Raw genomic sequence first — 25,333 nt, 5'->3', positions numbered from 1 at the left:
CTACATTGCACGTCATTTATATTTACCCCATATTCATCACCTGCTAACATCCTACCACATTTTCTTTCTCCCGCTATCGGTAGCTACGTATTGTGATTACCATTAGCTTGTGAATCATCTGAGACTACGTTGCAGACATCACATCACAACCCCTGAATATCTCAGTGTATGTCTACTGAGAAAAAGGACTTTTCTGATATGACCCCCAGACAAAGATCACCCTTGGGGGACTGGGCGCAGCTATAACACCGCTATGTAATGTACAGTGCAGATCCAATCTTTGCCAATTGTCCCCAAAATGCCAGGCCCACGAGCAGCCTTCAGTTGCCCATCTCTTCATCTTCCATCCAAGGCAGTCACTCAGCCTTTCTTGGTCCTTCGTGACGCTGACACTACGGGACGAGCTGGCTAGCTGTTTAGCAGGTGTCCCTCAATTTGGGTTCATCTGCATTTTCGCCCTGGGATGGGATCAGTGGAGCGTTTTCCGCAGGAAGGCCACAGGGCTGTGTTGTGTCTTCAGCACAACCGTTTGCTACGTGGTGATCGGTCCTGACAGGCCGGTCCACCAGGCGGCGGGACTACAACTCCCAGAAGGCCGCGCGCGCCCCCCCCAGCCGCCGCCGGGGCACGCGGGTGCCGTCTGGGCCACGTGACGGCCGTCCGGGTCACGTGGCCGAGGCGCGGGTCACGAGAACAAACACAGCCAAGGCGCTGCCTGGCCGGTCCTCTGCGGCTGGACATGGCCAACGTCTCCAAAAAGGTGTCGTGGTCCGGACGCGACGTGGACGACGACGAGGCGGCGCCGCTGCTGCGGAGGGCGGCGCGGCCCGGGGCGCCGGCCGGGGAGGCCACGCCGCTGTTGAACGGGGCTGGGCCCGCGGCCGTCCGCGCGGTGAGCCCAGGGAGAGGCGGGCCGGGTCGGGTCCGCGCCGCGGTTGCCGGTGCCGGGAGCGGGGCCCGCGGGGACGCGGCGAGTCCGTGCTCGGGCAGTCCTAGTGGCCGAGGCGGGAACGCGCCTCGGTCCCGCTTGGTAAACGGCAGGGCGAGCTCGGAACCTGGGCCCAGGGGTTCTGGAGTCCTGGGAGGCGCTGGGAGGCGCTCGGCCCGGTGACTCTCGGGGTCGAGGAGCCGGCCCATTATCTTGGTGTTAAGGAGCGTGGGAGAGCCCAGTCGCACGCACGCTGCTGTAGAGTCCCGGTAGCATGAAGCTAATTTATCTCTTCACAGTTTATTTCTTAGTGGATTTAAAGGGACGGCAGATGGTCTTCTGCTTAGGTAACCTTTTCCTTTTCTTTTTTTTGGAACACTGTATACACGAGCAACTATTTTGACTGCTTTTGAACCCCAAGAGATTTTAAGAGCTTAGGTTGCAGAGTTTGCTTTTGCAGTGGGAATATCTGGGGGGTTGCATCTTTACAGGGAGCGGGACAGGCCTTCAGGGCGACCTTAGGAATGACAAATATGTGCGTTCAGTTTCCCTTAGCAGTTCATTGAAATTGAAGCACAGTGGTTGAAATGTGCTTTGCAGGTCAGCACAGAAGTTTGCGTCCTTAAGTGAATTTCCGTGTGTGTTAATTTTGAGTTAATGAACTTATTTTGTTGATTGCTTGGCCTTACTCGGTTTTGTGATTGTTTTTTCGTTTTTCTCCTCCTATCCTAGATCTGTCCATTAAACACTTGTGTGGTGTTTAATGAGGAAGGACTCAAGTATCAGGCTGTTTGTCTAGAACTTATCTAGGTTTCCCCAGCCCCCAGAAATGTATCAGACAATGAAGGTCAAAGTCTGTTCCTTGAGTGGGATCTTCTGTTGAAGTGCTTTCTGTGTCTGCATGAGAAGTGACATGAAAGGGGAGAATTTGCAGTGGTGGGGATATGGATGCTTTGTTGTTTTCTTCTCACAACATTTGTTTCTTTTTTACTCTTTAAAAGAAGGTAATCTGAAGTTTACAAACCAGAAATATGAAACTGGCTTGGCTTTAAGGGTGACAGGTAGAGAGATTGGAAGCTTCGAGGTTGAATTGGGGTTTATTTTGGGACTGAATGTGCTCAAGAGTTTCCCACTTTTCTTTATGCATAGACACAGGAGTTGGCTTTTTTTGAAATAACCTGTTGATTTCTTCCCTTAAAACTCATTCCCTTAAAAGAACCTTTGCGACCTTTTTTGTTTGTTCATTTGCATTTAATAACAAGTGACTAGCTGCTCTTAAGTGACTTAAAACATAATTTATTGTGTGCGGGTCGTGTGCTCGGCTGCATGCAGTTTGCCTGGGACTCAGAGGTACATGATGCAGCTTCCTTCCTCCTGGCTCCAGGCTCCTGGAAAACCAGGCCCAGTGCTCTGGTGTGAGGGACCCCAAGAGCAGGAGAGGTCACACTAGGTCCAGTCTTGGAAGAGTGCATGATCCTCAGGCGGGTGGACAGAGGGGAAAGATAAAGGGAGTGAGCATTTGGGAAGTAAGTCGGAGTGGGGAGTGGAGGCTTGGGGAAGGAACCGGAGTCGACCTGCAGGGGACAGCTGCAGGCTTCGAATTTAGCTTTATCTTGTGGGAGAATCCTTCAGAAGCTGGAGAGTCCAGCCTTGAAGGATCCTTAGACGGCCTTGCGTGGATGGGGTAGGGGGGCACTGGAGGAATTGGTGCTAGGAACTCTGCTCTGGACCAGCAGAGGCAAGTGCTGCAGCCTCCTGTGCCTCAGGCTCCTCACCAGCAGGAAAGCTAATATGCTTCCAGCCCCAAGCACCACCTGTCACAAGGTGGTAAACGCTAGTTACTCTCAGAGATATTAAAAATGGCAGCTTGGAAGTGATCATCTCTGAGTTGCTGTTCCTGGGGCGACTCCCGTGCAGCTCACTGAACTCCTCGAGGCCGGCTTTCTTGCAAGAGGGTCGGCTCTGGACCAGAGGGCTGAGTTCGCTGTAGCAGACGGCGGCTTGTAAGCTGCTCTCAGACCAGGGTCGTTTGAACTAAAGTGACAGCCCAGGCCAACAACCACTCTATGAGAATGTTCTGGTGAGCTGGACAGGAGAGCTTGTCTTGCCACCTCCTGGTCCTTCATGGTTTGTTGCAGGGCGTCCAGAGTTGGAGGCTGGTGTTCTTGCACCCGGCATGGGAACCTGCCAGGCACCATGAGGTGGCTGCTCTGGGCAGCCCCAGGCAGGGTGGGCTGGGGGCCGGCCTGAGCTCAGCCTCCATCTGGCTGGAACCAGGCCATTCAGGGTTGCTCTACCCTCTCTCTGGCCCTCGGCCTGTCGTGCCTGAGTGTGGGGTGAGGGTGGGTCAACCAGCAAGTTGCTGCCTGTCCACCCCTGGGGCAAGGAGAGGGTGAGGTCAGCCAGCAAGTCATGGTCATGTGGGCAGCAGGAAGCAGAGCATTTTGAAAACTTACAGAGGGAAATCTGAGCCAGAAACAGAGGCTCCGGGTGTGGGGGTGGGTATTTGCAGTGTTTGTAAATGCGGGTCCTTTCCAGGGACCTCAGCTTCGGGAAGCTCCGCCTGAGGCAGCCTGAGGGGTAGGACCCTCAGGTTAGTGTTTAGAATCAGTTTTGGGGAACTTACTCCTCTGGGAACTGGGGTGTTCTGCCCTGGTGACCTGGAGCCATGGGCTACGGTCGGAGTATGGGGGGCCAGGAGGGGGTCATGTGCAGGCAAGCTGCAGGGGCAGGTCATCACCATCCCCAGTGGCCCCTTGAGCCCTGCTCAATGTAAGGGAGCACCCTGTCTTTCTCGTAGCTGGCTCCCAGCCCCAGGGCAGCCCCTCCAGGAAGTCCCTCTGCCTCAGCGCCCTATACTATCCTCCTCCTCCTCCCCCCCCCTCCTCCCCACCTCCTCTCCCCCTCCTCTCCCGCTTTGCAGAGTCCAGGCCTGCCCCCTCAGCTGACCCTCCCCTGAGGGCTCCCTCAGGCCTTTAGTGGTACCTGCCCAGGTCTAGTGTGAGGGGCTCAGAGTCTGGGGGAGGGCAGGAGAAGATGTGGGTACCACCGGACAGTGCAGAGAGCTGAGGACCAGGGTGGGCCCAGCCTAGTCAGAGGGTCCTGGGAGGCCTTCCGGGCAGAGGCTGCAGCACTCAGAAAGTGAGGTGCAGCAGCGGGGCTGTTACCATCCGGCCCCCTCTGCACATCATTCATCAGGTCTCAGCCTAATGCGCCTCCCCAACCTCTCGGGCAGGCCTCTCCCTCAGGCTCTGCCATCGCCCTCAAAGCCTTTCTCACGGTTTACACTGACTTTTGTTTATGGGCAGCTTGGTTTTTCTGACTGTAAGCCCCTGGCTACAGAGGCCCTGTGCCCTCAGTGCTAGGGGGCATTGGGCTGGGAGGGGCGGTTAAAATGCAAAGTGGCAGAGTGGGCGGCAGGCGGCCTTTAAATTGTCTGTGAACTTTGTTTTAATGATGGTAAAAGCACATAACACAATTTACCGTCCTAACCATGTCTAAGTGTACAGTCTGGCAGCATGAGGTCCATCCAGTGTCGTGCTGCCATCACCCCAGCACCTCCAGAACTTTCTCATCCTCTCAAACTGAACCTCTGTCCCAGTAAACACTGACTCCCCACCCCTCCCCCAGCCCTCGGCAAAGGCCATTCTGCTTTCTGTCTCTATGAATTTGACGTCTCATAGCAGTGGTATCATAGGGTATTTGTTTTTTTGTGACTGGCTTCTTTCTGTTAGTACAACGTCCTCCAGGTTCATCCATGCTGTAGCATGTGACAGGATTTCCCTGTTTTTAAGGCTGAATAATATTCCATTGTGTGGATGGACCACCTTAGGTTTATACATTCATCTGTCGATGGGCATTTGGGCTCCGTCCACCCCTTGGCTACTGTAAAAATGCTGCTGTGCACGTGGGTGTACAAATACCTCTTTGAGACCCTGCTTTCAGTTCATTTGGGTAGATAACAAGAAGTGGAATTGCTGGATCATAAGGTAATTTCTATTTTTAATTTTTTGAGGAACCGCCATACTGTTTTCCACAGCAGCTGCTCCATATAACACTCCCAGCAACTGTGCACAAGGGTTCCTGTTTCTGCACATCTTCACCAGTCCTTGTTATTCTGTTTTTTAACCCTGGCCATCCTCACAGCTGTGAGGTGGTATCTCATTGTGGTTTTGATCTTCATGTCCCAAGTCTTTGGCCTGTTTTTTTAATCCGCTTGTTTGCTGTTGTTGGGTTGTAGGGGTTCTTTACGTATTCTGGATATTAACCCTTATCGGTTACATGATCTGTAATTTTCTCCCATTCTGTAGGGCTAGTTCCTTTTCACTCTGTTGTTTCCTTTGATACACAGAAGTTCTTCACTTTTTTTTTTTTTTTTTTTTTTGCGGTACGCGGGCCTCTCACTGTTTTGGCCTCTCCCGTTGCGGAGCACAGGCTCCGGACGTGCAGGCCCAGCGGCCATGGCTTACAGGCCCAGCTTCTCCGCGGCATGTGGGATCCTCCCTGACCGGGGCACGAACCCGCGTCCCTGCATCGGCAGGCGGACTCCCAACCACTGCGCCACCAGGGAAGCCCAGAAGTTCTTCACTTTGATGTAGTATCATTTGCGTTTAAATTTTAAAATAATTGTAGACTTACGGGAAGTTGAAAAGACAGTACAGAGAGGGCCTGTGTGCCTTCCTCCAGTTTCCCAAGATGGTTCCGTCTTACCTCACGGTAGTACCGTGCCGAACCCGGCATTGATGTTGGCACAATGTGTGTGAGTAGCACCCTGCCATTGTCACACGTGTGGATGTGTGTGAGCACGTCCATCAGTGCCCTTGTCCTGCCTCTTACAGTCACCCCCTACCCCCCAAATCTGTCCTCCCTCCGGGTCTGACCTTTCGAGCACATCCAGTCTCTGAAGCCACATGGTCTGAAATCTTTCAGTTCTTTCGAAAGCATGGAGATTTCATCCAGGCTGTTGTGTGTATCAATAGTTTGAGGAACTACTAGTAATTAACTTGCATTTAAGAAATGAGAAAGGAACAGACACAACAGATGAATCACTGAACTTTCAGTAAATGGCTTCTTTCATCACAAAAGATATTTCCTAAGAGATGCCCATAAAGTTCAGAAAAGAGGTGATGAAACCAGGAAGGTGCTGGAGGTGGGAGAGGGTGTGCCTGGGAGTTGTAATGGGGGCGCCATCTCCGCATGAGCGCATTTCCGGGTCCAGAATGGAGCTGTCTGGTGCAGATGTGTGCTCACCTGGCGTCCCCCCGGCTGGGTGCTGAGGACCCGTTGTCACCTGAGCGAGTGAGTCCGTGCCATGTGGACCGTTCTGCCCCCCTCTCCCCCAGCAGTGTGCGCGGTTGCAGCCTCAGCCTCGGGGACTGTTTAGGTGGCAGAGGCGCTGCTCTGTAGGGGCTGACTTGGTGTGATGGGAGTGATCATGGGGTGCAGTCCATCAGTGAAGAGTGAGGTACAAACGGCCAGGCCACCTGGTCTGTGACCTCCGACTTGGGTTGGACGGGAGATGGGTCTTCTGTTTTCACAGTCCAACTTTCAGTTCTGCCTGTCTGCACGCCGTCTTCTCCGTGGAGACGTCTCTGTTCCGTGTTGCTGTGGACGGGCTGGCGACTGGCACACCTTTCCTGATGACTCGTGTATGCATAGGGAGCAGAGGCTGCAGCTCCGGGCCCCCTCCTGGGTTGAGTTCACTCTGGAACTGGGATCCTTTCTGGGCCAGCGGGCCAGGCATTCCTGCCCATGCTTGGAGCTGGAGGGCCCGCCCTGCCTTTCTCATCAGATTCAGCAGTTTGGGGGCATTGTCGATTGTTTTTAAGAAAGAAAACGGCTATATTTCTCTCCTCACCCACCCATTGTACCGACGTTTGCTGTATATACATAGAGAAAAGTGCAGTCACACGGTGGAGCAGGATGTTGGTCTAGTGAACACACCTGACAAGTTACCACCTGCCGTGGGGTGCGCAGTGCCCCCCGGAATGTCTCCACCCCTGACCTGGAACCCATGTCTGAGACCTTTGCAGCTGTGGTCATGTTGCGATGTGGTCAGGCTGGTATCCTCATGGGAGAGGAGAGACATGCGTGCATGTATACACACACACACGAGGCCAGTGGCAACGGAGCAGAGATTGGAGTGATGTGGCCACAAGCCAGGGAATGAACACTAAGGATTGCTGGCATCCATCAGAGGCTGGAAGATCCTCCACACGACCCTGAGAGGGGGCCCTCCCTGTTGACACCTCAAGTTTGGACTTGTGGCTCAAGAGCTTGGAGAGAATACGTTTCTTGTTTTTCAGACGCCTAGGCTGCGTGATTGGGCACAGCAGCCCCAGGAGGCTCGACATCCCCCAGAGGAGTCACCAGTGTCCCCAAAGCCCCCTTGTCCCCCATACCCCCTGGTAACCACCAGTAGCAGTAGGGTTAGTGCTGCTGAATTAAACTTTCTGTGCTGGAATCACTGTGTGCTCAGGGCTCTGGCATGGCGGGCTCTGTGGTCCTTGTTCCTGCACTACTTCGTGGTTTCCGCCAGAGGAGAGGCAGGGCAGGGCGCCTGGCTGCGTTTCAGAGGAGCACCGGGTTGTGGGTTTTTTTGGGTTTTATTTTGGGTTTTTTTGTGGTACGCGGGCCTCTCACTGTTGTGGCCTCTCCCATTGTGGAGCACAGGCTCCGGACGCGCAGGCTCAGCGGCCATGGCTCACAGGCCCAGCCGCTCCACGTCATGTGGGATCCTCCCGGACCCGGGCACGAACCCACGTCCCCTACATTGGCAGGCAGACTCTCAACCACCGCGCCACCAGGGAAGCCCCGGGTTGTGTTTTTATGCCGTATGTTCCACACAGTGTTTGTGTCCTGCAGCATGACTTGTTTCTCTGAAATGCATCTGTGAGCAGCCTGTGTTTTGTTCCCTAGTCCTGGCCTCCACCATACCTGGCAGTGGGCGTGAGGGCAGTCATGTGCCAGGGTGTCCGTCCTCTGTGGTTGACCTGCCCCTGTGCCTAGGAGTGCAGCCCCGCTTCAGAAAGGTCCTGCCCCGGAAAGGGGCACATATCTGGGGGGCCTGCCTGGAGGCCTGTGATGGGTCCCCACCTGGTAGCCACTCAGTGTCATGATGGGGCTGAACAGAGAAAGATGGGGTTTGGAGGTGGGGGGATAGAAAGGCTCCTGGAGGAGGGGCCCTCAATCACCAGGGTTTTCCAGGCCAGGGAAGGAGGGTGGCCAGGAGGACACTGTAGAACAGGGGAAGGTGGGGCTTCCCATCTGAAGGTTGGGCTCCTCAGTGACAGGCTGTGGGTCATGGGGATGGGCCTGGGGTCCAGCACTGGCCCTGCTGGAGTCTCCCACACAGCAGGTGCGGCTCTGTGCTCCACAGGCAGGGCCAGGCAATGGGGTAGTGCACAGTGCAGCCCGGCCCCATAGCTAAGCGGCCTATGATTTCTCTTCTGCTTCTAGTCACCCCATTCAGCATTTTTCCGGATCGGACAGATGAGCAACGTGGAACTGGATGATGAGCTTCTGGACCCTGTGAGTGGTCGTCCTTTCCCATTTTTGGAGCTCCTGCTCATGCCAGGCCCCTTCCTGGGAAAGTCAGGCCTGCTTTTGTGGAGCCACAGCCTAGCAGAGGGCAGACGGAAAACCTGAACAAGAGGATGGCAGACAGTGGCGGTTCTGTGCAGAGTATGGGGACAGAGTGACGTGCAGACAGTGAGGTCTGCAGAGTCTGGGCGACCAGGGAAGACTGCTCTGCGGGGCCCTGTCCCCTGAGGCTGCCCAATGAGCAGAGGTTGGGGAGTACATGTCAGGCCAGGACTGTTGAGCTAGCTGCTGTGTGCGGGCTGGGGGGCAGGTGCCGTGGGCAGGTGTGGGGCCTGCAGGAGGGCGTCTCGGGGTGGTGGGCCCTTGGACATGGGTGATGTCCACTTCACCTGCCCCTGTGCTGGGGTCGAACTGTCCAGCAGCTGCCAGGGGAGCATTTCCCGAAACCCCCTCCCCCAGACTTGCACTTGACTTCCTCCTTGGAGGTGGCTCATGGTTCCGACTTGCATTTCTCTGAGGCTGCTGGTACTGTGTGTCCTTCATGTCTTCTGGAGGAACTCTGTTCAGATCCCGTGCATGTTTCTTAATCAGGTTGTGTTTTTATAATGAAGCTGTAAGAAGTCTTCATGTACTTTAAACACAAGTTGCTCATCAGTTACAGGATTTGCAAAAACTTCTGCTTGGTCCATAGGTGGTCTCACTTTCTGCTAGTGTCCTTGGAAGCACAAAAGCTTTTAATTTTGATGAAGTCCATTTGATCTGTTTTCTTTCTGTTGCTTGTGCTTTGGGTGTCATGTCTAAAACCATCACCTAAGCCAAGGTTACAAAGATTTGCTCGTCTTTTCTTATAAGAGTTCTGTAGCTTAGATGTTTGATCTGTTTTTCACTAATTTTGTACATGGTATGAGATAAGGGTCCAAATTCATTCTTTTGCATATGGATGCTCAGTTTTCCTAGCACCATTTCTTGAGAAAACTACTCTTTCCCTGTTGAATTGTCTCAGCACCATTGTTGAAGGTCAGTTTTTGTGGGTTTTTTTTTTCACTTTTTAAAAATTTATTTATTTTTGGCTGCATTGGGTCTGCATTACGGATTTGTTTCTGGGCTCTCTGTCTGTCCTTGCGCCCAGGCCACACTCTACTAATGACTAGCTTTGTAGTAAGTTTCAAAATTAAGAAGTTTGAATCATCCCACATTGTTTTTCTTTCTCAAGGAGGTGTTGGCCTTTCAAGATCCCTTGCGTATCTCCGTGTGGGGTTCAGGCTCAGTTTGTCAGTTTCTCCAGAAACGCCAGCTGGAACTTAGAGGTGGCATTGACTCTTAACATCAAATGTCCCGAGCCACAGTATAGCTTTCCATTTATTAACGTCTTCAGTTTTTTTCAACAATATGTTGCAACTCTTGGTGTACAAGTCTTACACTTCTTTTGTTAAATGTGTTTTAGGAATAAGTTTATTTTCTGTATCTTTTTATGCTATTGTAAATAGAGTTGTTTTCTCAATTTCATTTTGGATCATTCATTGCAAGTGCGTAGAAATGCATTTGATTTTGTATACTGATCTTATATTCTTCAATCTTACTAAATGTGTTATTAATACTAATTGTTTTTAGTGTACTTTTGGAGATTTTCTATACATAAGACCATGTCATCTGCAAAGAAGAGTTTCACTTCCTTTCTAATCTGGATGCCTTTCACTTTTCTCTCTTGCCTAATTGCCCTGCTGGTAGAACCTCCAGGACAGTGCTGAGTAGAAATGCCAGAGCAGGCATCCTCGTCTTGTTCCTGATCTCAGAGGAAGAGCTTCAGTCTTTCACCACTGAGCATGAAGTTACCTGTGGGTTTTTGGTTTTTTTGTTTTTTGCGGTACGCAGACCTCTCACTGTTGTGGCCTCTCCTGTTGCGGAGCACAGGCTCCGGACGCGCAGGCTCAGTGGCCATGGCTCACAGGTCCAGCCGCTCCGCGGCATGTGGGATCTTCCTGGACTGGGGCATGAACCCGCGTCCCCTGCATCGGCAGGCAGACTCTCAACCACTGTGCCACCAGGGAAGCCCACCTGTGGGTTTTTTATAGGTGTCTTGATCAGGTTGAGGAAGTTCCCTTTATTCCTGGTTTATTGAGTGTTTTTATCACGAAGGGTTGAGTTTTGTCAGATGCTTTTTGTGACTACTGAGGTGTTCATTTCATGTGGACTTGGTCCTTTATTCTATTGGAACAGTATCAAACTGTTTTTACTTTCATACCGACTCACCCTCTGATTGTCCAGACACCACCTGAGTGTCCTGCAGGTCAGTTTGTTCAGACCCTAACTTCCCAGCATCCGTGCAGACCCACAGGCTGAGGGCTCAGTCCCACGAGACCCCCCGACCTCAGATGCCAGTGACAAGTCCAGGCTGTCACCTGTGCTTCTGACTGACCAGCTGTAAATCGGGGTTTCCACGCCTCCTCCTCGGGTTCCATAACTTGCCAGAATGGCTGGCAGAACTCAGGGAACACTTTGCTTATGTTACTGGTTTATCATAAAGGACATGACTTGAGAACAACCAGGTGGGAGAGATGCCCCGGGAAGGTGTGGGAAGGGGTGCAGAGCCCCCACGTTCTCCCTAGGAGCCACCTTCCCAGCACCTCCACATTCACCAGCTGCAATCTCCCTGAACCCCTCTATTTGGGGTTTGTGTGGAGGCTGCATTACACAGGCAGGACTAATTAAATCCTTGGCCGTTAGAGATGAGCTGCTTATGTCTCCAGCCCGCTAATCCTGTGATGGTCTTCCAGCCCCAGCCCAGACACACTCGTCACCCAGAGATGCCAAGTGGGTGGATCAGAGGCTGGTGCCAGAACCTGGACGTGGACCACAGACATCTTACACTAATTGCTTTTTGGGGGTCAACCCACCACACTAATTGCTTTTTGGGGGTCAACCCACCACACTAATTGCTTTTTGGGGGTCAACTCACCTTGTGTTCCTGGGATAAACCCGCCTGGCCGTGGCGTTGTGGGACCTGGCCTGCTGGTGTCCTGTGGAGGATCTGTGTCTGCCACTTCCTGCCTTGTGCTTGTCTAGCTTTGGGCTCAGGAGAGTCCCTGCCCTGCGGGACGAGTGAGCATGGCCCCTTCCTCGTTCTGCTTCGTTCTTACATATGCTGGGTTGTCAAGCTCTGCCTCTTCCTCCCACAGGACATGGACCCCCTTCACCCCTTCCCCAAGGAGATCCCGCACAACGAGAAGCTTTTGTCCCTCAAGTATGAGGTGGGCCCCCCTGCTCCCTGCCCTCTCCCACGGTGGCCGACCTGAGCCTGCGAGCTGGGGTCAATTACTAGTGTTTCTACTGCCCGGTCCGCAGAGCTTGGACTATGACAACAGCGAGAACCAGCTGTTCCTGGAGGAGGAGCGGCGCATCAATCACACAGTGAGTCTGGCGGGCAGCTGGGCCTCATGGCCACGGTGTCCCCACCACCTCCCTCCCCTCTCGGCTCCAGCTGGTGTCCTGGAGTGAGCGCTGGCCGCTGCCCGGCATGGAGACCCGTGCGGGTGTCACATCATTACCACTGAGGAAGCTGTTCTTAGGGGTGGTGGCTGTGGCGGCTGGAGCGTCAGCATCCAGTTATGATGGGAGTTCTGTCCCACCAGTGCTCCACGGCCTCTGAGATGTCGGTGGGGCTGCTCTTCCTGGGACTCAGGGTCCTGAGGGCAGCCCTGTGCGTGGTGGCAGTCACTAGAGCAGGCCACGACGGGACGTCCCGCCTCCGCACCCTCCTGTGACAGCGCCCCCCTTCATGCCCGCTGCCACAGGCCTTCCGGACTGTGGAGATAAAGCGCTGGGTCATCTGTGCCATGATCGGGATCCTCACGGGCCTCGTGGCCTGCTTCATCGACATCGTGGTGGAGAAGCTGGCCGGCCTAAAGTACAGGGTCGTCAAGGACAGTATCCTTTGTCTGTGGTTGCCCAGAGCCAGCGGGTCCACAGGAGGAGCCCCCACCTGTGTTATGCCATCGGCCGGGGGACGTGACTGGGCGGGGGCTGCATGTCTGGGGGTCAGGCTTTGTGGTGACCCTGAGATGCCCACTAAGTGCTCCAGGTCCCAGAGTCCAGAGTGCAGCCCACTGGGGAGTGGCGCCTGGGTGACACCACCCCGCGTGGTCCTTGACGAGCCCAGACATTGACAAGTTCACGGCACGGGGCGGGCTGTCCTTCTCCCTCCTGCTGTGGGCCTCGCTCAATGTGGCCTTTGTGCTCCTGGGCTCTGTGATCGTCGCCTTCATAGAGGTAGGTGGGCCCCTCCACCGCTCCCCACCCCAACCCCCCGCAGCGTCTTCCGGTGAGACTCACTGGCTAGACTGTAGTGGAATCCTTGCTAGGCATCAGGCGGTTCAGCCAAAACAAAGCCCACCTGGGGCCTTCCAACCCTGGCCCTGGCGGCCGTGCCCATCCACCCGCACAGTCCCTCGCCCACTTCACGCAGCAGGGAGCAGAGGCAGCGCCCAGCCCAGGGGTGCGGGTGGAGGGACCCACCTGAGGGGTCAGACGCTCCTGGGGCACCTTTCCTTCCTGTGCCCCCTTGCTTTTCCTTCGGGGCGGTGGAAGGAAGAAGGGGCAGCGTCCAGGAGCTTCTGTCTGGGGTGCAGTGCAGTGTCCCCCAGAGGGTGCGACAGTGCTGGCCCCTCAGCGGGTGTGTGACGTGGGCCTCCCATCATCCTGGGCACCCCCGCCTGCCTTGGGGAAACTGAGCCCTCCCGTGCCCGAGGCGTTTCCTCCCCTCGGTGGTTGCTCTGTGTATCAGTGGGGAGAGGCGAGAAGCTGCTACCCTGGGCGACCTGGGCACTGCATGGCGCGTCTTCCTGGGCCTGGTGGCGGTGGCGGCAGCAGTAGCGGCTCACTCGGCCTGCGGACTCAGTGCTGGCGCCCTTCCTTCCAGCCGGTCGCTGCTGGCAGCGGGATCCCCCAGATCAAGTGCTTCCTCAACGGGGTGAAGATCCCCCACGTGGTCCGGCTCAAGGTGAGACACGAGGCGGCCCCACCAGGAGCTCAGGGCTTAGCCCAAGGGGCTTCCTTGCTGGGTGAGAAGTGTGTCATTTGTCCACCTCCGCCTCCAAAACTCGCCCAGACCCGTGCTGTTTGCTGCTGACGAGCCTGCGTGTGGGTGTGCTGGCAGGTTTTATGTGAACTTTTCTTTGGAAAATGGTAAAACTGTCGTACATTCTGAATGACGCAAAAATACTTGAAGGTACATCTGTCACGATTGCAACCACGTAGACATTTTAAGTTCCATACGGTGGTTAGTATTTCAGAATGAGAGTAGCTGTGTTGAGTGGTGAGTTTTTTCCTTTTTTCAGAATTTTCCTTAATCTCATTGTGCGTGATCTTCTGGGTAACACACTGATTCCAAGGGGGTTGGGAGGTCAGGTTTCCTCCCGTGATCATTTCAGGGTGTGCAGCTGGTGTGCCTTGGTCTGGGGTTTGCTGGCAGCATCTCTCCTGCTCTGTCTGGGGAGGAGGTACTCCGGGGAGCAGACAGGAGGGATGGGGGTGCCTGTGCTCCGTGCCCTGCAGCAGGAGGGCAGGGCCTGAGGTAGGTGCGGGTGCAGGAGCCTGGAGCCCAGAGCCCGAGGACGGAGCGACAGCTGCTGTTTGTGTGTCTTCTGTGTGTACATGACTACGTGGGACAGAAGGGCTGAAGAGATGGGCATCAGGAGAGCATCAGCTGCCAGCTCCCCCTCCCCCAGGACACCCCCCGTGGGTGCCGGCCCCCTCTTTGGTGCTCATGCCTGCCGAGGGCTCACATGATTAGGTCCCTTCCCGTGTGCAGTTTGTCCCTCAGGTTCTTGGACCACGTGTGGCCTTTAATCAGACTTGGTGCAATTTCCTTTGTGTTCCAGACCCTGGTGATCAAAGTGTCTGGCGTGATCCTGTCCGTGGTTGGGGGACTGGCTGTGGGGAAGGTAACAGAGTGCAGCTACCCCTGCCTGAGTCCCTCTGCACCCGTGGGGCCTGGGGCCGGTGTGTGTCCCCCCCCCCCCCCCGGAGCCGCGCCCATCTGAACGCAGCCATTTGTACCTTCCAGGAGGGACCAATGATCCATTCGGGCTCCGTGATTGCTGCTGGGGTCTCCCAGGGGAGGTCCACGTCACTGAAGCGGGATTTCAAGGTGGGTCTTCCCTGCGCCCACGTCCATACCCCCAGGGCTGGGCCCCTACCTCCCCTGCAGCCTTCTTCCCTTCGCCTCTGAGGGTCCCTAGCATCCTGTCCATGGGGGCATCCTGTTGCCTTGGTGCTCTGGGTGAGTGTGCATTTCTGCAAGGAAATGATCTGTAGCTGTAAGCTCACAGGAATGCGTGGCCTAGAGAGGTCGGGAAGGTCATGTGTGTGGGCTGCTGGTGCTCAGTTCTGGTCCTTCTTGCACAAACCTCAGTGTTTAAATATTGCTGTGAATGGGTTATTTTCTCTGGATGTTGGTGGGCAGGCAAGCTGCCCGAGACCCAGCTCTTCAGTCCTACGGGTTGTGAGCCCCATGGTTGATGAGTGGCTTGTCCAGAGGCCTCCGCATATTCCTCCCTCCCCTCCCCCCTCGCTTTTGGGCCCACCTCCCCCCTTTCTGAGAGAAGTGCCCTTGGAGGCACTGGCTGAGACCCTCTCTCCGTCTGTCTTGGTTCAGATCTTTGAGTACTTCCGCAGAGACACAGAGAAACGGGACTTTGTCTCAGCAGGAGCTGCGGCCGGAGTGTCTGCTGCGTTTGGGGCCCCTGTGGGTGAGGAGGGTGGCCCTGCCTGGTCTGAGAGCTTGGTGACTGCCCGTGTAGGGGGAGCCAGGCTCTCCCTGCTGTGAGAGGGGTGGTTTTGGGGTTGATGGACTCAGTGCCTGGTGAGGGTGTGGGGTGGGCTTCTCAAGAGGCCCCGATGGCTGCCTCTGTCATGGGCTTGGTGTCCTGGGGTCTGGGGGCATGGGTGGCAGTGGGTGAGGGGCTGTCTGTGGCTGGGCGGGCACTTCAGGGCTGGGCCACTGGCTGTTCCAGGTGGGGTCCTGTTCAGCTTGGAGGAGGGTGCATCCTTCTGGAATCAGTTCCTGACGTGGAGAATCGTAAGTGCCTGGGACGGCCACCTTCCCGAGTTCGGGCAGCCCTGGCACTGGGCCTTCATGGCTGGGTGGACGCGTGGCTCTTGGCCCACACTGTGGGGTCTGCACCTGAGCTTCCCGTCCAGCTGGTGGGTCCCTGAGCCATAGGCCTGTTTCTCCTCCGTCCTCATCGGGACCCCAGGCCCCGCACACGTTCTTACCCTGGCCGAGCCAGTGGGGCTCCGAGCCACCTTCCCTCAGCCTTCGGAAGGTCTAGGCACCACCCAGGTGACAGGAGGGGAGACAGCCCTTTTGCTGCAGCCCCTCCCCACCCTCTGGCCCTGGGCTCAGCCGCTGTACACACTGCCACAACTCATCACCACGGCTCTGACGGCACTCGTCTTTTTCCGCCTGCAGTTCTTTGCTTCCATGATTTCCACCTTCACCCTGAATTTCGTCTTAAGCATTTACCATGGAAACGTGTGGGATCTGTCCAGCCCCGGTCTCATCAATTTTGGAAGATTTGACACTGAGGTAACCCACTGTATCGTCCCCTTTTTTCTCTGGTTCTTTCTATGAGCAGGACCCAGGTTGTTTACTCAAGGTTCGGCCTGAGAGCCGGGCTTCTGGAAAGGTCTAGCTGTTAGCCGTGGGATAGGGCCCTTGTTTGTGAGCATCTGGAGCTGGAGGTGCTCCAGGAGGGTGCACGTGACCCAGCCGCGCAGGTTGTGGCGCCTATCAGCCAGCGGGCACTTCAGGAGTGGCTCAGGTGCCTGCAGACTGTCAGGTAACATCACTAGACTGGTGGCTAGCGCTCCTGCAGCAGTTTCTGGAGGCCGAGAGGCGCAGGCAGTATTTCTGGGGCAGCCTGCGCTGCACACTGCCATCGCTGAGCCCAGGGAGCCTCTCAGGGGCTGGTCCTCACCCGTGGATGCGTCAGAGGTCCTGGGTGGCTAGGTCACCAGCATCCTCTCCCTTGCTTGTGGCCCCTCACTTACCCTTTGGCAAAAGCTCAGGCGGCCCCCCGGAGCCGCCGTGTGAGGAGGCAGGCGGTCTGCCCAAGCACCTGGCCTTTCTCTCTGGGAGCCTCCTCGCCCTGCAGGAAAGCGCCAGGGTTCCCGTGCACAGGTGTGTCCTGTGAAACGTCCGGTCCCGAGTCTGAGTAGGAGCTGGTGGCAGTTTTCCTCACAGAAGGTCTCCTCTTCCTCCCTCTGCACAGACGATGGTGTACACAATCCATGAGATCCCCATCTTCATCGCCATGGGCGTGGTGGGTAAGGGCCGTCCCCGCGTGGGACAGCGCCGACCAGTGGGGACAGGGCCTGCGGGGCTCCAGGCCTGACCCGGCTTCGAGGGCCAGAGAAGCACGCGGTCTCCACCCCTGCTGGCTGTCCCAGGACCGCCCGGGGCAGTGGGGAGGGAGCCCGACCCTGGGAGGACCGGAGCCGCACTCTGGCTGATGACAGCCCCTTGGGAAGCAGACGGACCTGGGCAACACTCCTTACTCTGAAAGCCCGTGGGACGTGAGCCCTCCACCCAGCGGGCGTTTGCTGCCTGGGCAGCCTGCTTCTCTTCCCGAGTCCCGGACACACAGCTCCTTCCTTGTCCCAGGTGGCATTCTCGGAGCTGTGTTCAACGCCTTGAATTACTGGTTGACGATGTTTCGAATCAGGTGAGAAACCTGTTCAGGGACTGAGTTGAGAGGTGTGGCCACACAGGGCATCTGAAAACTGACCGGTCATGGGCTCTTGCCCACGGGGCCGTGGGGAAGCCACATGCCAAGCACACTCCTCCACAGTGCTTTGTACCTGAGGGGACAGACCCACTCGGCAGGGGGACGGGTGGAGCCTGGAGGGTGGCCCCTGGCAGGGAAGGCACAGCCCATGGATCCGGTGCAGCCCTGGGTTGATGCTCTTCTGGGCCTCTCATGTCAGCGCCAGCGCGGTTTGTATGGGGCCATCCTGACTTGGGCACGTTTGGTCCAACACAGGTCCTCTGCTGTTAGGAGAGCCATCATGAGAGCTCTCTGTTTTTCTGAAGCCGTAGGGGTGGGTCTTGGCTTTCTTCTTTCTTGTCTTTTTGCACTAACATAAAATGAGGTTGGGGAGCATCCGGGAGGCAGCCTGAGAGTGTTCAGGAGCCAGGGCGGGTTGGTCATCAGATGAGCTCAGCATCCTGGACGGCTCTCCCGAGTTGCAGGCTCAGGTTGTCCTGGCTGCCGCCCCAGCCATCCCACAGCTCGGTCCACCCCGGCTCTTTGCTCCAGGTACATCCACCGGCCCTGCCTTCAGGTGATCGAGGCCATGCTGGTGGCCGCCGTCACGGCCACGGTTGCCTTCGTGCTGATTTATTCGTCCCGGGATTGCCAGCCCCTGCAGGGGAGCTCCGTGTCCTATCCACTCCAGGTAGGAGGCCGGGGCAGGAGCAGGGTGAGCCTTCCCAGACATGGGTGGGTGCCACGTCGGCCTGGGGACTCACCCCGGTCCTCTCAGAACAGCGGCCTGACAGGTTCTGCAAGGGGACTGTGGAGGTGGGGTTGTGGGCCTGCAGGCGGAAACTCACGTGCACACGCTCATCGCAGCACAACTCCCCGCAGCCCCTGTGCCCGTCAGTGACGAGCAGGTGAACACGGCCTGGTCCATCCACACAGTGGGTTTCCTCAGTTGTAGGAAGGGTTGGAGCTCTGACACGAGCTCCCACACAGATGAACCTGGCAAACACTGCTGAGTGAAAGAAGCCAGACAGCAAGGGCCACACATCATGAGGTTTCTGTTTATGGGAAACATCCAGAACTGAAAGCAGTTGCTGGTTGCCGGTGGGTGTGGAGTGTGTACTCACAGGCCTGTCACAGATGTGGGTCTGGGGTGCATGGCTGGCTCTGGTGGGGCTGTGGGGTTGACCCACACAGCTTTGCATGGAGCCCCTGCCCTGGTCAAGGCCTGCAGGGACCCACAGTCTGCCCAGTGAACTGTGGGAGCGTGCTCCAAACGTGAGCCTTTGGATCCCCACGTACCCCAGGGACAGACTCGCCATGCAGCCCCTGCCTGGCTGGATGGCTTCTGAAGCCCTCACTGGGCCAGGGTCTGGCTCTTGGGTCCTGCCTCCCCTCCAAGACAGCAGCCTGACCCACCTGTTGTGTGCTTGGTGCCTGATGCTGTCCAGGCCAGGACACTGTGTCCCACTGGCCTGTTCTCTTTCCTGACTTTGCAGCTCTTCTGTGCCGATGGCGAGTATAATTCGATGGCTGCAGCCTTCTTCAACACCCCAGAGAAGAGCGTGGTCAGCCTTTTCCACGACCCCCCAGGTGTGTGCCCATGCTCTGCACTCTGTGCTGTCAGACACAGGTCCCCATGTGGGCCTGTTCCCTCTGGCCTGGTCTGCAGCTGGCCCACAGACACTGGGCCCAGGCCTGGCTGATGGCTTCTGGCCGAGCCCCCACTGCCTCCCTGCAGGGCTGAGTGCGCTGGAGCGTGGGGGCTGGCAGCCTGGGGTTGGCTGGTGGCCAGTGCTTGGGAGGGGCCCAGCCAAGCTCCCCACGTGTCTCCTTCCCTCCCTGGAGGCCATCCTGTCGTTCATTAAGACAGTCTTACCTCCTAGGATGAGTTTTTCTTCTGGGCGCTGCTCGCAGAGGTCACTCTCAGTCAGAGAACAGCCTGGTGACTCGTATACCAGCGAGGTGCCTTGCCCAGCTTCATGTTCTTAATAACAAACAGGCTCAGACTGGGCACAGACCTGCTTCCACTTCCCCTGTTTTCGGTTCCGCGGGGTGGGGGCGGGGAGGAGGGGCACACCCCCGAGATCCAGAGTGGCTGCTGTGACGTGCTTGCCCATCTGTCCGTGGCTCTAGCTGTTTCCTGACACGCCAGTTCTGGGAACTCCCTGGTTCTCACATTTGTGCGTGCGCATGCGTGCGTGTGCGTGCGTGCACGCACTGGGGAAGTTCACGCAATTTAGCAGAAAGGATTTTAAACGTGGGGGAGGCCGAGCCCCCAAAGATGCTGAGCGGGCCATACAGGCCCCCTGGGGGTGCTGGCTCCGGGGTTTGTGTGACGTCTTCCCACTTTTGGAGTCATCTGGTGCAGGGTGGTGGCCGTGGCGGCCATGGCCTCCCTCCTGCACCCTCCCCTGGCCCTTGGTGGTCTCAGTGCCACCCTTTTCCATGCAGACCTCAGCAGCCACCTTCCCTTGGCCCAGGTCACCATCCTGCTGGCAGCTCTGGGCCCTGGTGGCCCCAGCTCCCCTCTGCCCTGCCCGCTGGGCTGCCGTGCTCACACTCTGAGTGCTGGGCCCCCAAGACCCCGGCACCCTGGCCTCTGAGAAGGGGGTGACTTTGGGGGTCTGGGTGTGACCAGGAGGCTCTGACGGGCTGCTGGGCAGGCAGCTCCACCTGGGGTTGAATCCGTGTGGCAAGCCCTGGCCAGCGCCTTCTCCGCAGGCTCCTACAACCCCATGACGCTCGGCCTCTTCACCCTGGTCTACTTCTTCTTGGCCTGCTGGACCTACGGGCTCACGGTGTCGGCCGGTGTCTTCATCCCATCCCTGCTCATCGGAGCTGCCTGGGGCCGGCTCTTTGGCATCTCCCTGTCCTACCTCACCGGGGCCGCAGTGAGTGGGGGTCTTAGGGGCCGGCTGGGCTGGGAGGAAGGGGTGGTGTTCCCAGTGCCCACTAGGGCCACCGTGGGCCAGAGCAGGGGTCGTGCGTGTGTGTGGCCTTCAGGGAGGGCACGGGTGTTGGGAGAGAGCGTGGTGTAGAAGGATGGGGCAGGTGCAGGAGTTGGGGCCTGGGAGTGTGGTGTCCAGGTCTTGGCCCCGGAGCTGCCTTCTGGCTTCTTCCTCCGACCTGCCTCCGTGGGCTCCTTGGTCTTTATTCTGTGAGTCTTCTATTTGCATCTTAGTTGTTCAAGTAAGACTTTAAAAAACTGTAAGAGGGGCTTCGCTGGTGGCACAGTGGTTGAGAGTCCACCTGCCAATGCAGGGGACACGGGTTTGTGCCCCAGTTCGGGAGGATCCCACATGCCGCGGAGCGGCTGGGCCCATGAGCCATGGCCGCTGAGCCTGTGCATCCGGAGCCTGTGCTCCACAATGGGAGAGGCCACAACAGCGAGAGGCCCGCGTACCGCAAAAAAAAAAAAAAACTCTAAGAGACGCACAGCAAGCCTTCCCTCACTGGGTCCAGGTCATGTGTCCCAGGTTTCCTTCCAGACACGGTTTTTAGTTTAATTTTGTTTTTTTAAAATTGATACGTAACTCACGTACCATAAACCAGTGGTCCCCAACCTTTTCTGGCACCAGGGACCGGTTCCGTGGAAGACAGTGTTTCTGTGGATTGGGGTGGGGGATGGTTCAGGCAGTAATGCGAGCGATGGGGAGCAGCAGATGAAGCTTCACTCGCTTGCCCACCGCCCACCTCCTGCTGTGCGGTCCAGTCCATGGCCCGGAGGTTGGGGACCCCTGCCATAAACTCTCTCCTTCTGTAAGTGAACGGTTGGGTGGCTCTTTAGCCTGTTCGCAGAGCTGTGTAACCGTGATTGCTGCTTAGTTCCAGGATGTTCTCATCACTCCAAAAAGAAACCTGTCCCCATTAAGCAGTCACATCTGTGTCCCCCTTTCCCAGCCCCTGGTGGCCACTAATCAGCTTTCTGCCTCCATGGATGTGCCTCTTCTGATGGTTGCAGATTCACGAAATCACGCTTCATGGCCTTCGGTGTCTGGCCTCATCATTGAGCACCATGTTTTCAGGGCTCATCCATGTTGTAGCCTGAGTCCGATTTTCACTCCTTTTTAGGCTCCCTGGTGTGGCGCAGGCATTTGTGCACGGACTCCGGTCACTGCACACACGCGGGGTGCCCCCCCCCCCGCCCCGGCCATAGTGCATACCCTCCTGTCTTAGGCTGCCGAGTTCTGCAGGTGGCAGAGTTTATTCAGTGCATCCCTGAGCGGGCACAGCTAGGGTATTTGCAAACTCAGGTGATGCTGCCACAGAGCATTTTTTGTGTAAACTGTAGGATTTCCTCCTGGGCCCAGTGCTGTCAGTGTATCTTGGTGGGTTTGGCTGCCAGTTTCCCACAGCATCCCCTCTGTCTTCCCTGCAGGTCTGGGCAGACCCCGGCAAGTACGCCCTGATGGGAGCAGCTGCCCAGCTGGGTGAGTGCTGGCTGCAACATGGGCGTCCGGAGGTCAGGAGGGCCACTCCCCCAGCGTGTGACTGGGCAGGGTCACTGTCCCCATCTGGTGCTATCTAGGGGGGCCGGTACACGGGGTTGCATGGACAGAGCGGGAGCTGCACAGGGAACACGGCACGGGAACATGGGAGGGGCCGGCGGTGCAGCCTGCAGAGGCTCGTGCCCCCCCCCAACCCTCCTTTCCCCTCCCCGCCTCCTGGCAGGTGGGATTGTGAGGATGACGCTGAGCCTGACAGTCATCATGATGGAGGCCACCAGCAATGTGACCTACGGCTTCCCCATCATGCTGGTGCTGATGACCGCCAAGATTGTGGGGGATGTCTTCATCGAGGTGCGGCCTGTGGGAGAGGCCGCCTGCCTTGCTCGCCCTCGCTCTGGAGCCCCTCCCCGTGCCCCTGGCCTCGGAACCTGAGGCTGGGAGAAAGACTGGCGGTCTTCGGCCACCGCAAGGGAGGGGACCCTGTGGATGCTGCCCCGCAAGCAGCCTCTTGCATGGCCGTGCCCATCCTCTCCCCAGGGCCTGTACGACATGCACATCCAGCTGCAGAGTGTGCCCTTCCTGCACTGGGAAGCCCCAGTCACCTCACACTCGCTCACCGCCAGGTACCCCTCCCCGGGGCAGGCCCGCAGGCTGGGGGGCGGGTGCTGGACGCCCTGGGAGGCTTGGTGGGGGCAGCCTGGAGCAGGACGTGGGTACAGGGCTGGTTCCCCCAGGGCAGCACCTGGGGGTCTGCGCTCCTGGCCCACCTTGTCTCCAGGTTTCCTGAGTCCGGCCACTTCCTGCATGTTGAGCTGTTCGGAAAGCTTCCTCTGCCCCGTGGTGGATCACAGTGTCTTTCTTCTACAGGGAGGTGATGAGCACACCAGTCACCTGTCTGCGGAGGAGGGAGAAGGTGGGCATCATTGTGGACGTGCTGAGCAGCACGGCGTCCAATCATAATGGCTTCCCTGTGGTGGAGGATGCTGACGGCACGCAGGTACCACCCAGCTGCAGGAAGCCGGGCTCATCATCTGTGCTGGCGAGTGGGGCGTGTTGGGGGCCATGGTTCCCGTGAATGTGGACGCCCTGCTCTGGGGTTTCTGGTAGAATTCCGCTGGTCACACGGCTGTGAAGACAGGTCCATGTGAGCACTGTTCCTGCAGCTTGGGTAGTTACTGATGCGCCTGTGTGTCCTGTGGTCACACCCCAAGCTGCACCCCCAGCTGAGGAGTCACAGCTGTGCCTGTCAGGAGGTCCTGATGGAAGGTGCAGCGACGTCTGGGCCACGGTCTGCTTTTCGCCCCCACAAATGCTATGGTCTCTCAGCACCTCATGATTGGGGTCCTGCCTCCCCTCCTGGGCGTTTGGGGATCTGTGAGCCTGTGCAGGTGAAATGCCTGTAGCAGGGCCAGTGCCTGTAGGCAGCCAGCATCGCTGGGGACCCTGGATGGAGCCCCCAGGCATCCTGGTGCTGTTGCCTGGCCCCTCTGGACCAGCCGGCAGGGCAGGCCCTAGGTCCCAAGTCCCAGGTCCTCCACAGACAAGGGTGTTTTGTTTCTTGTGCAGCCAGCCCGGCTCCAGGGCTTAATCCTGCGCTCCCAGCTCATCGTCCTGCTCAAGCACAAGGTAGGCTGTCAGGGGTGGCAGGAGAAGGGGGTGGCAGGAGATGCCGGGCAGGGCCCTGGGCTCTGAGGCGCTGCCACCCACTGCCTGCCCCCCCGCCTGCAGGTGTTCATAGAACGCTCTTATATGGGCCTGCTACGGCGCCGGCTGCGACTGAAGGACTTCCGTGATGCCTACCCGCGCTTCCCCCCCATCCAGTCCATCCATGTGTCCCAGGACGAGCGGGAGTGCACCATGGACCTCTCCGAGTTCATGAACCCCTCCCCCTACACGGTGCCCCAGGTGCTGCAGGGGCGGTGGGGAGCAGGGGCCTGACCCCCACTTCCAGAGCCTCATGCAGCCACCACCCCTGGTGGCGTTCTGGCTTCACTGGCCATTGCAGACGGGTGGGGGGTGAGCTCTGTAGGAGGGTGGAGGTGGCTACAGAGCAGGATGTGCTGGCTGAGGCGGGGGTGTGGCAGGGGGGCGGCAGGTCCTGGCCCGCTCCTGTCCCGGGGTGGGGCAGGGGCTGGCGGGTGAGCTGAGGCTGTGTCTGCATTGCAGGAGGCATCTCTCCCGCGGGTGTTCAAGCTGTTTCGGGCCCTGGGCCTCAGGCACCTGGTGGTGGTGGACAACTGCAATCAGGTGATGGGGGGAGCCCACTGCCTCCAGCCTACCAACCTGCCTGCCCACCCGCAGGGCTCCCCCAGACTATGCTGTCCTCCGCACACGGGACAGCGGCATCCACAGAGGCAGAGGCCGCTGGATCCCATGATCTGGCTTTGCTCCCACAGGTGGTCGGGCTGGTGACCAGGAAGGACCTCGCCAGGTACCGGCTTGGGAAGGGGGGCCTAGAGGAGCTCTCTCTGGCCCAGACGTGAGGCCCTGGCACCTCCCCCGGGGTGCCTGCCTTGCTCCCCAGGCAGCGGGGGATCCAGCGTCCTCCAGAGCTCGGGGACAGCCCAGCCAGCGTGTGACACATGTGGTCTCTTCGTGTTCTCAGTGCCCCCCTCCCCCCCCGACCTCATTCCTTCACCCTCCAAGATTTCACACGCCAGCCTCCTGTTTCCTGACTTCGAGGAGTCAGTTTGTAGAACTGCTGCTCTTTTTTGAGAGACCGCAAGTGTGCGTATGTATCTGCATGTGTGTGCACGTGTGACAGCTGGCAGGCTGGGCCCTGTGGGTCCGAGTACTGCAGCCCCCAGGAGGGGCCCATAGCCTGGAAACAGTGCACCCTAAGCACCTCCAGCTGGAGGCCTGGGCGACTCAAGGCTGCAGAAGAGGCCTCTGGTCCTGTCCCTCTCAGCCCTCAGCTCAGTTTGCGGCCGTGAGATTTGGGGTCTGGGCAGAAACACAAGCTGGACTCATGAAGGCGAGGGCTCGGGGGAGCAGGACCACCTGGAGAGCAGACCCTGGAGCCGCACTCCCAGACACCCGTGCACCCCAAGCCGCACCCACTTGGTGCAGTGGACTCTGAGCCGGGGTCTGGGCCAAAGGGGAGAGCTGAGACATTCCTGTGGGCCCGGACCCCCAAGTCCAGCCATGCCTCTATCACAGCGCCTGTGTGGACGGCACAGGGAAGGCGGGTCTTCTCAGCACACGGGGGCCCCATGGGCCCCTGAGGACCCCCAGCCCCGAGTGATGTTCTGGGGCAGCTCTGCTTCCAGTGTCGGGGGCAGGTTGTTTCTGGGAAGAGCTGGCGAGCCCAGAGCAGGGATGCACCCCTCCCAGGCTGGGCAGTGCCAGATTTGGGATCCTGTGTCCCCGGTGCCCCACGGGACTTTTTCTAAAGTGACTCACGTCCCCAGCCCACTTCTGTGATGAGGTCCGTGGATTCCTTTGTGGTAGGTTGGCGGGCACTCCACCTGGGTTTTAGCCTCTTTCAAGGGGATGGGGCCGCAAAAGACCTCTTCCATCCTGGCAGGGGAGCCCTCCATGGGGGGGCACAGGGGTCCAAGTGTGGGGAACTGAATGGGAGAAATAAAGGAATTGTACCCAGACAACTGGTGCCGGCTTCTCGTTCCCATCCAGCGTGGGCCACGGTCCAG

At 57.8% G+C, this 25,333-nt stretch overlaps 1 protein-coding gene across 2 annotated transcripts; it reads left to right on the top strand.

Moving 5' to 3' along the window:
* Positions 1 to 685: 685 nt before the first annotated feature.
* Positions 686 to 25,285, top strand: CLCN7 (chloride voltage-gated channel 7). 2 transcript variants are annotated; one of them, XM_032604019.1, is made up of 25 exons: positions 686 to 892; positions 8,387 to 8,458; positions 11,647 to 11,718; positions 11,813 to 11,878; positions 12,262 to 12,394; positions 12,627 to 12,736; positions 13,386 to 13,466; positions 14,347 to 14,409; positions 14,532 to 14,615; positions 15,123 to 15,216; positions 15,481 to 15,545; positions 15,939 to 16,055; positions 16,741 to 16,795; positions 17,133 to 17,193; positions 17,788 to 17,926; positions 18,732 to 18,825; positions 19,957 to 20,126; positions 21,614 to 21,665; positions 21,907 to 22,034; positions 22,221 to 22,306; positions 22,551 to 22,680; positions 23,250 to 23,309; positions 23,412 to 23,588; positions 23,850 to 23,930; positions 24,080 to 25,285. In XM_032604019.1, exons 1-25 carry the CDS (start codon positions 740 to 742, stop codon positions 24,164 to 24,166), a joined length of 2,430 nt encoding a protein of 809 aa, XP_032459910.1. In that variant the 5' UTR covers positions 686 to 739; the 3' UTR covers positions 24,167 to 25,285. The 2 variants fall into 2 exon arrangements, with proteins under 2 accessions (XP_032459910.1, XP_032459911.1); XM_032604020.1 differs by lacking the exon at positions 8,387 to 8,458.
* The last annotated feature ends 48 nt before the right edge of the window (positions 25,286 to 25,333 follow it).

The sequence above is a fragment of the Phocoena sinus genome, chromosome 15 (assembly GCF_008692025.1).
Source record: "Phocoena sinus isolate mPhoSin1 chromosome 15, mPhoSin1.pri, whole genome shotgun sequence".
Classification (NCBI taxonomy): Eukaryota; Metazoa; Chordata; class Mammalia; order Artiodactyla; family Phocoenidae; genus Phocoena; species Phocoena sinus.
This window is presented reverse-complemented; position numbering and strand designations above follow the sequence as displayed.

Bases quoted from the DNA above. Each gene is read 5' to 3' on its own strand.
- CLCN7 (XM_032604019.1), top strand. From the start codon at position 740: ATGGCCAACGTCTCCAAAAAGGTGTCGTGGTCCGGACGCGACGTGGAC. The intron at 13,467-14,346 runs GTGAGACACGAG...TTTGTGTTCCAG, and splicing joins CCCACGTGGTCCGGCTCAAG to ACCCTGGTGATCAAAGTGTC. The intron at 23,931-24,079 runs GTGATGGGGGGA...TTGCTCCCACAG, and splicing joins TGGTGGACAACTGCAATCAG to GTGGTCGGGCTGGTGACCAG.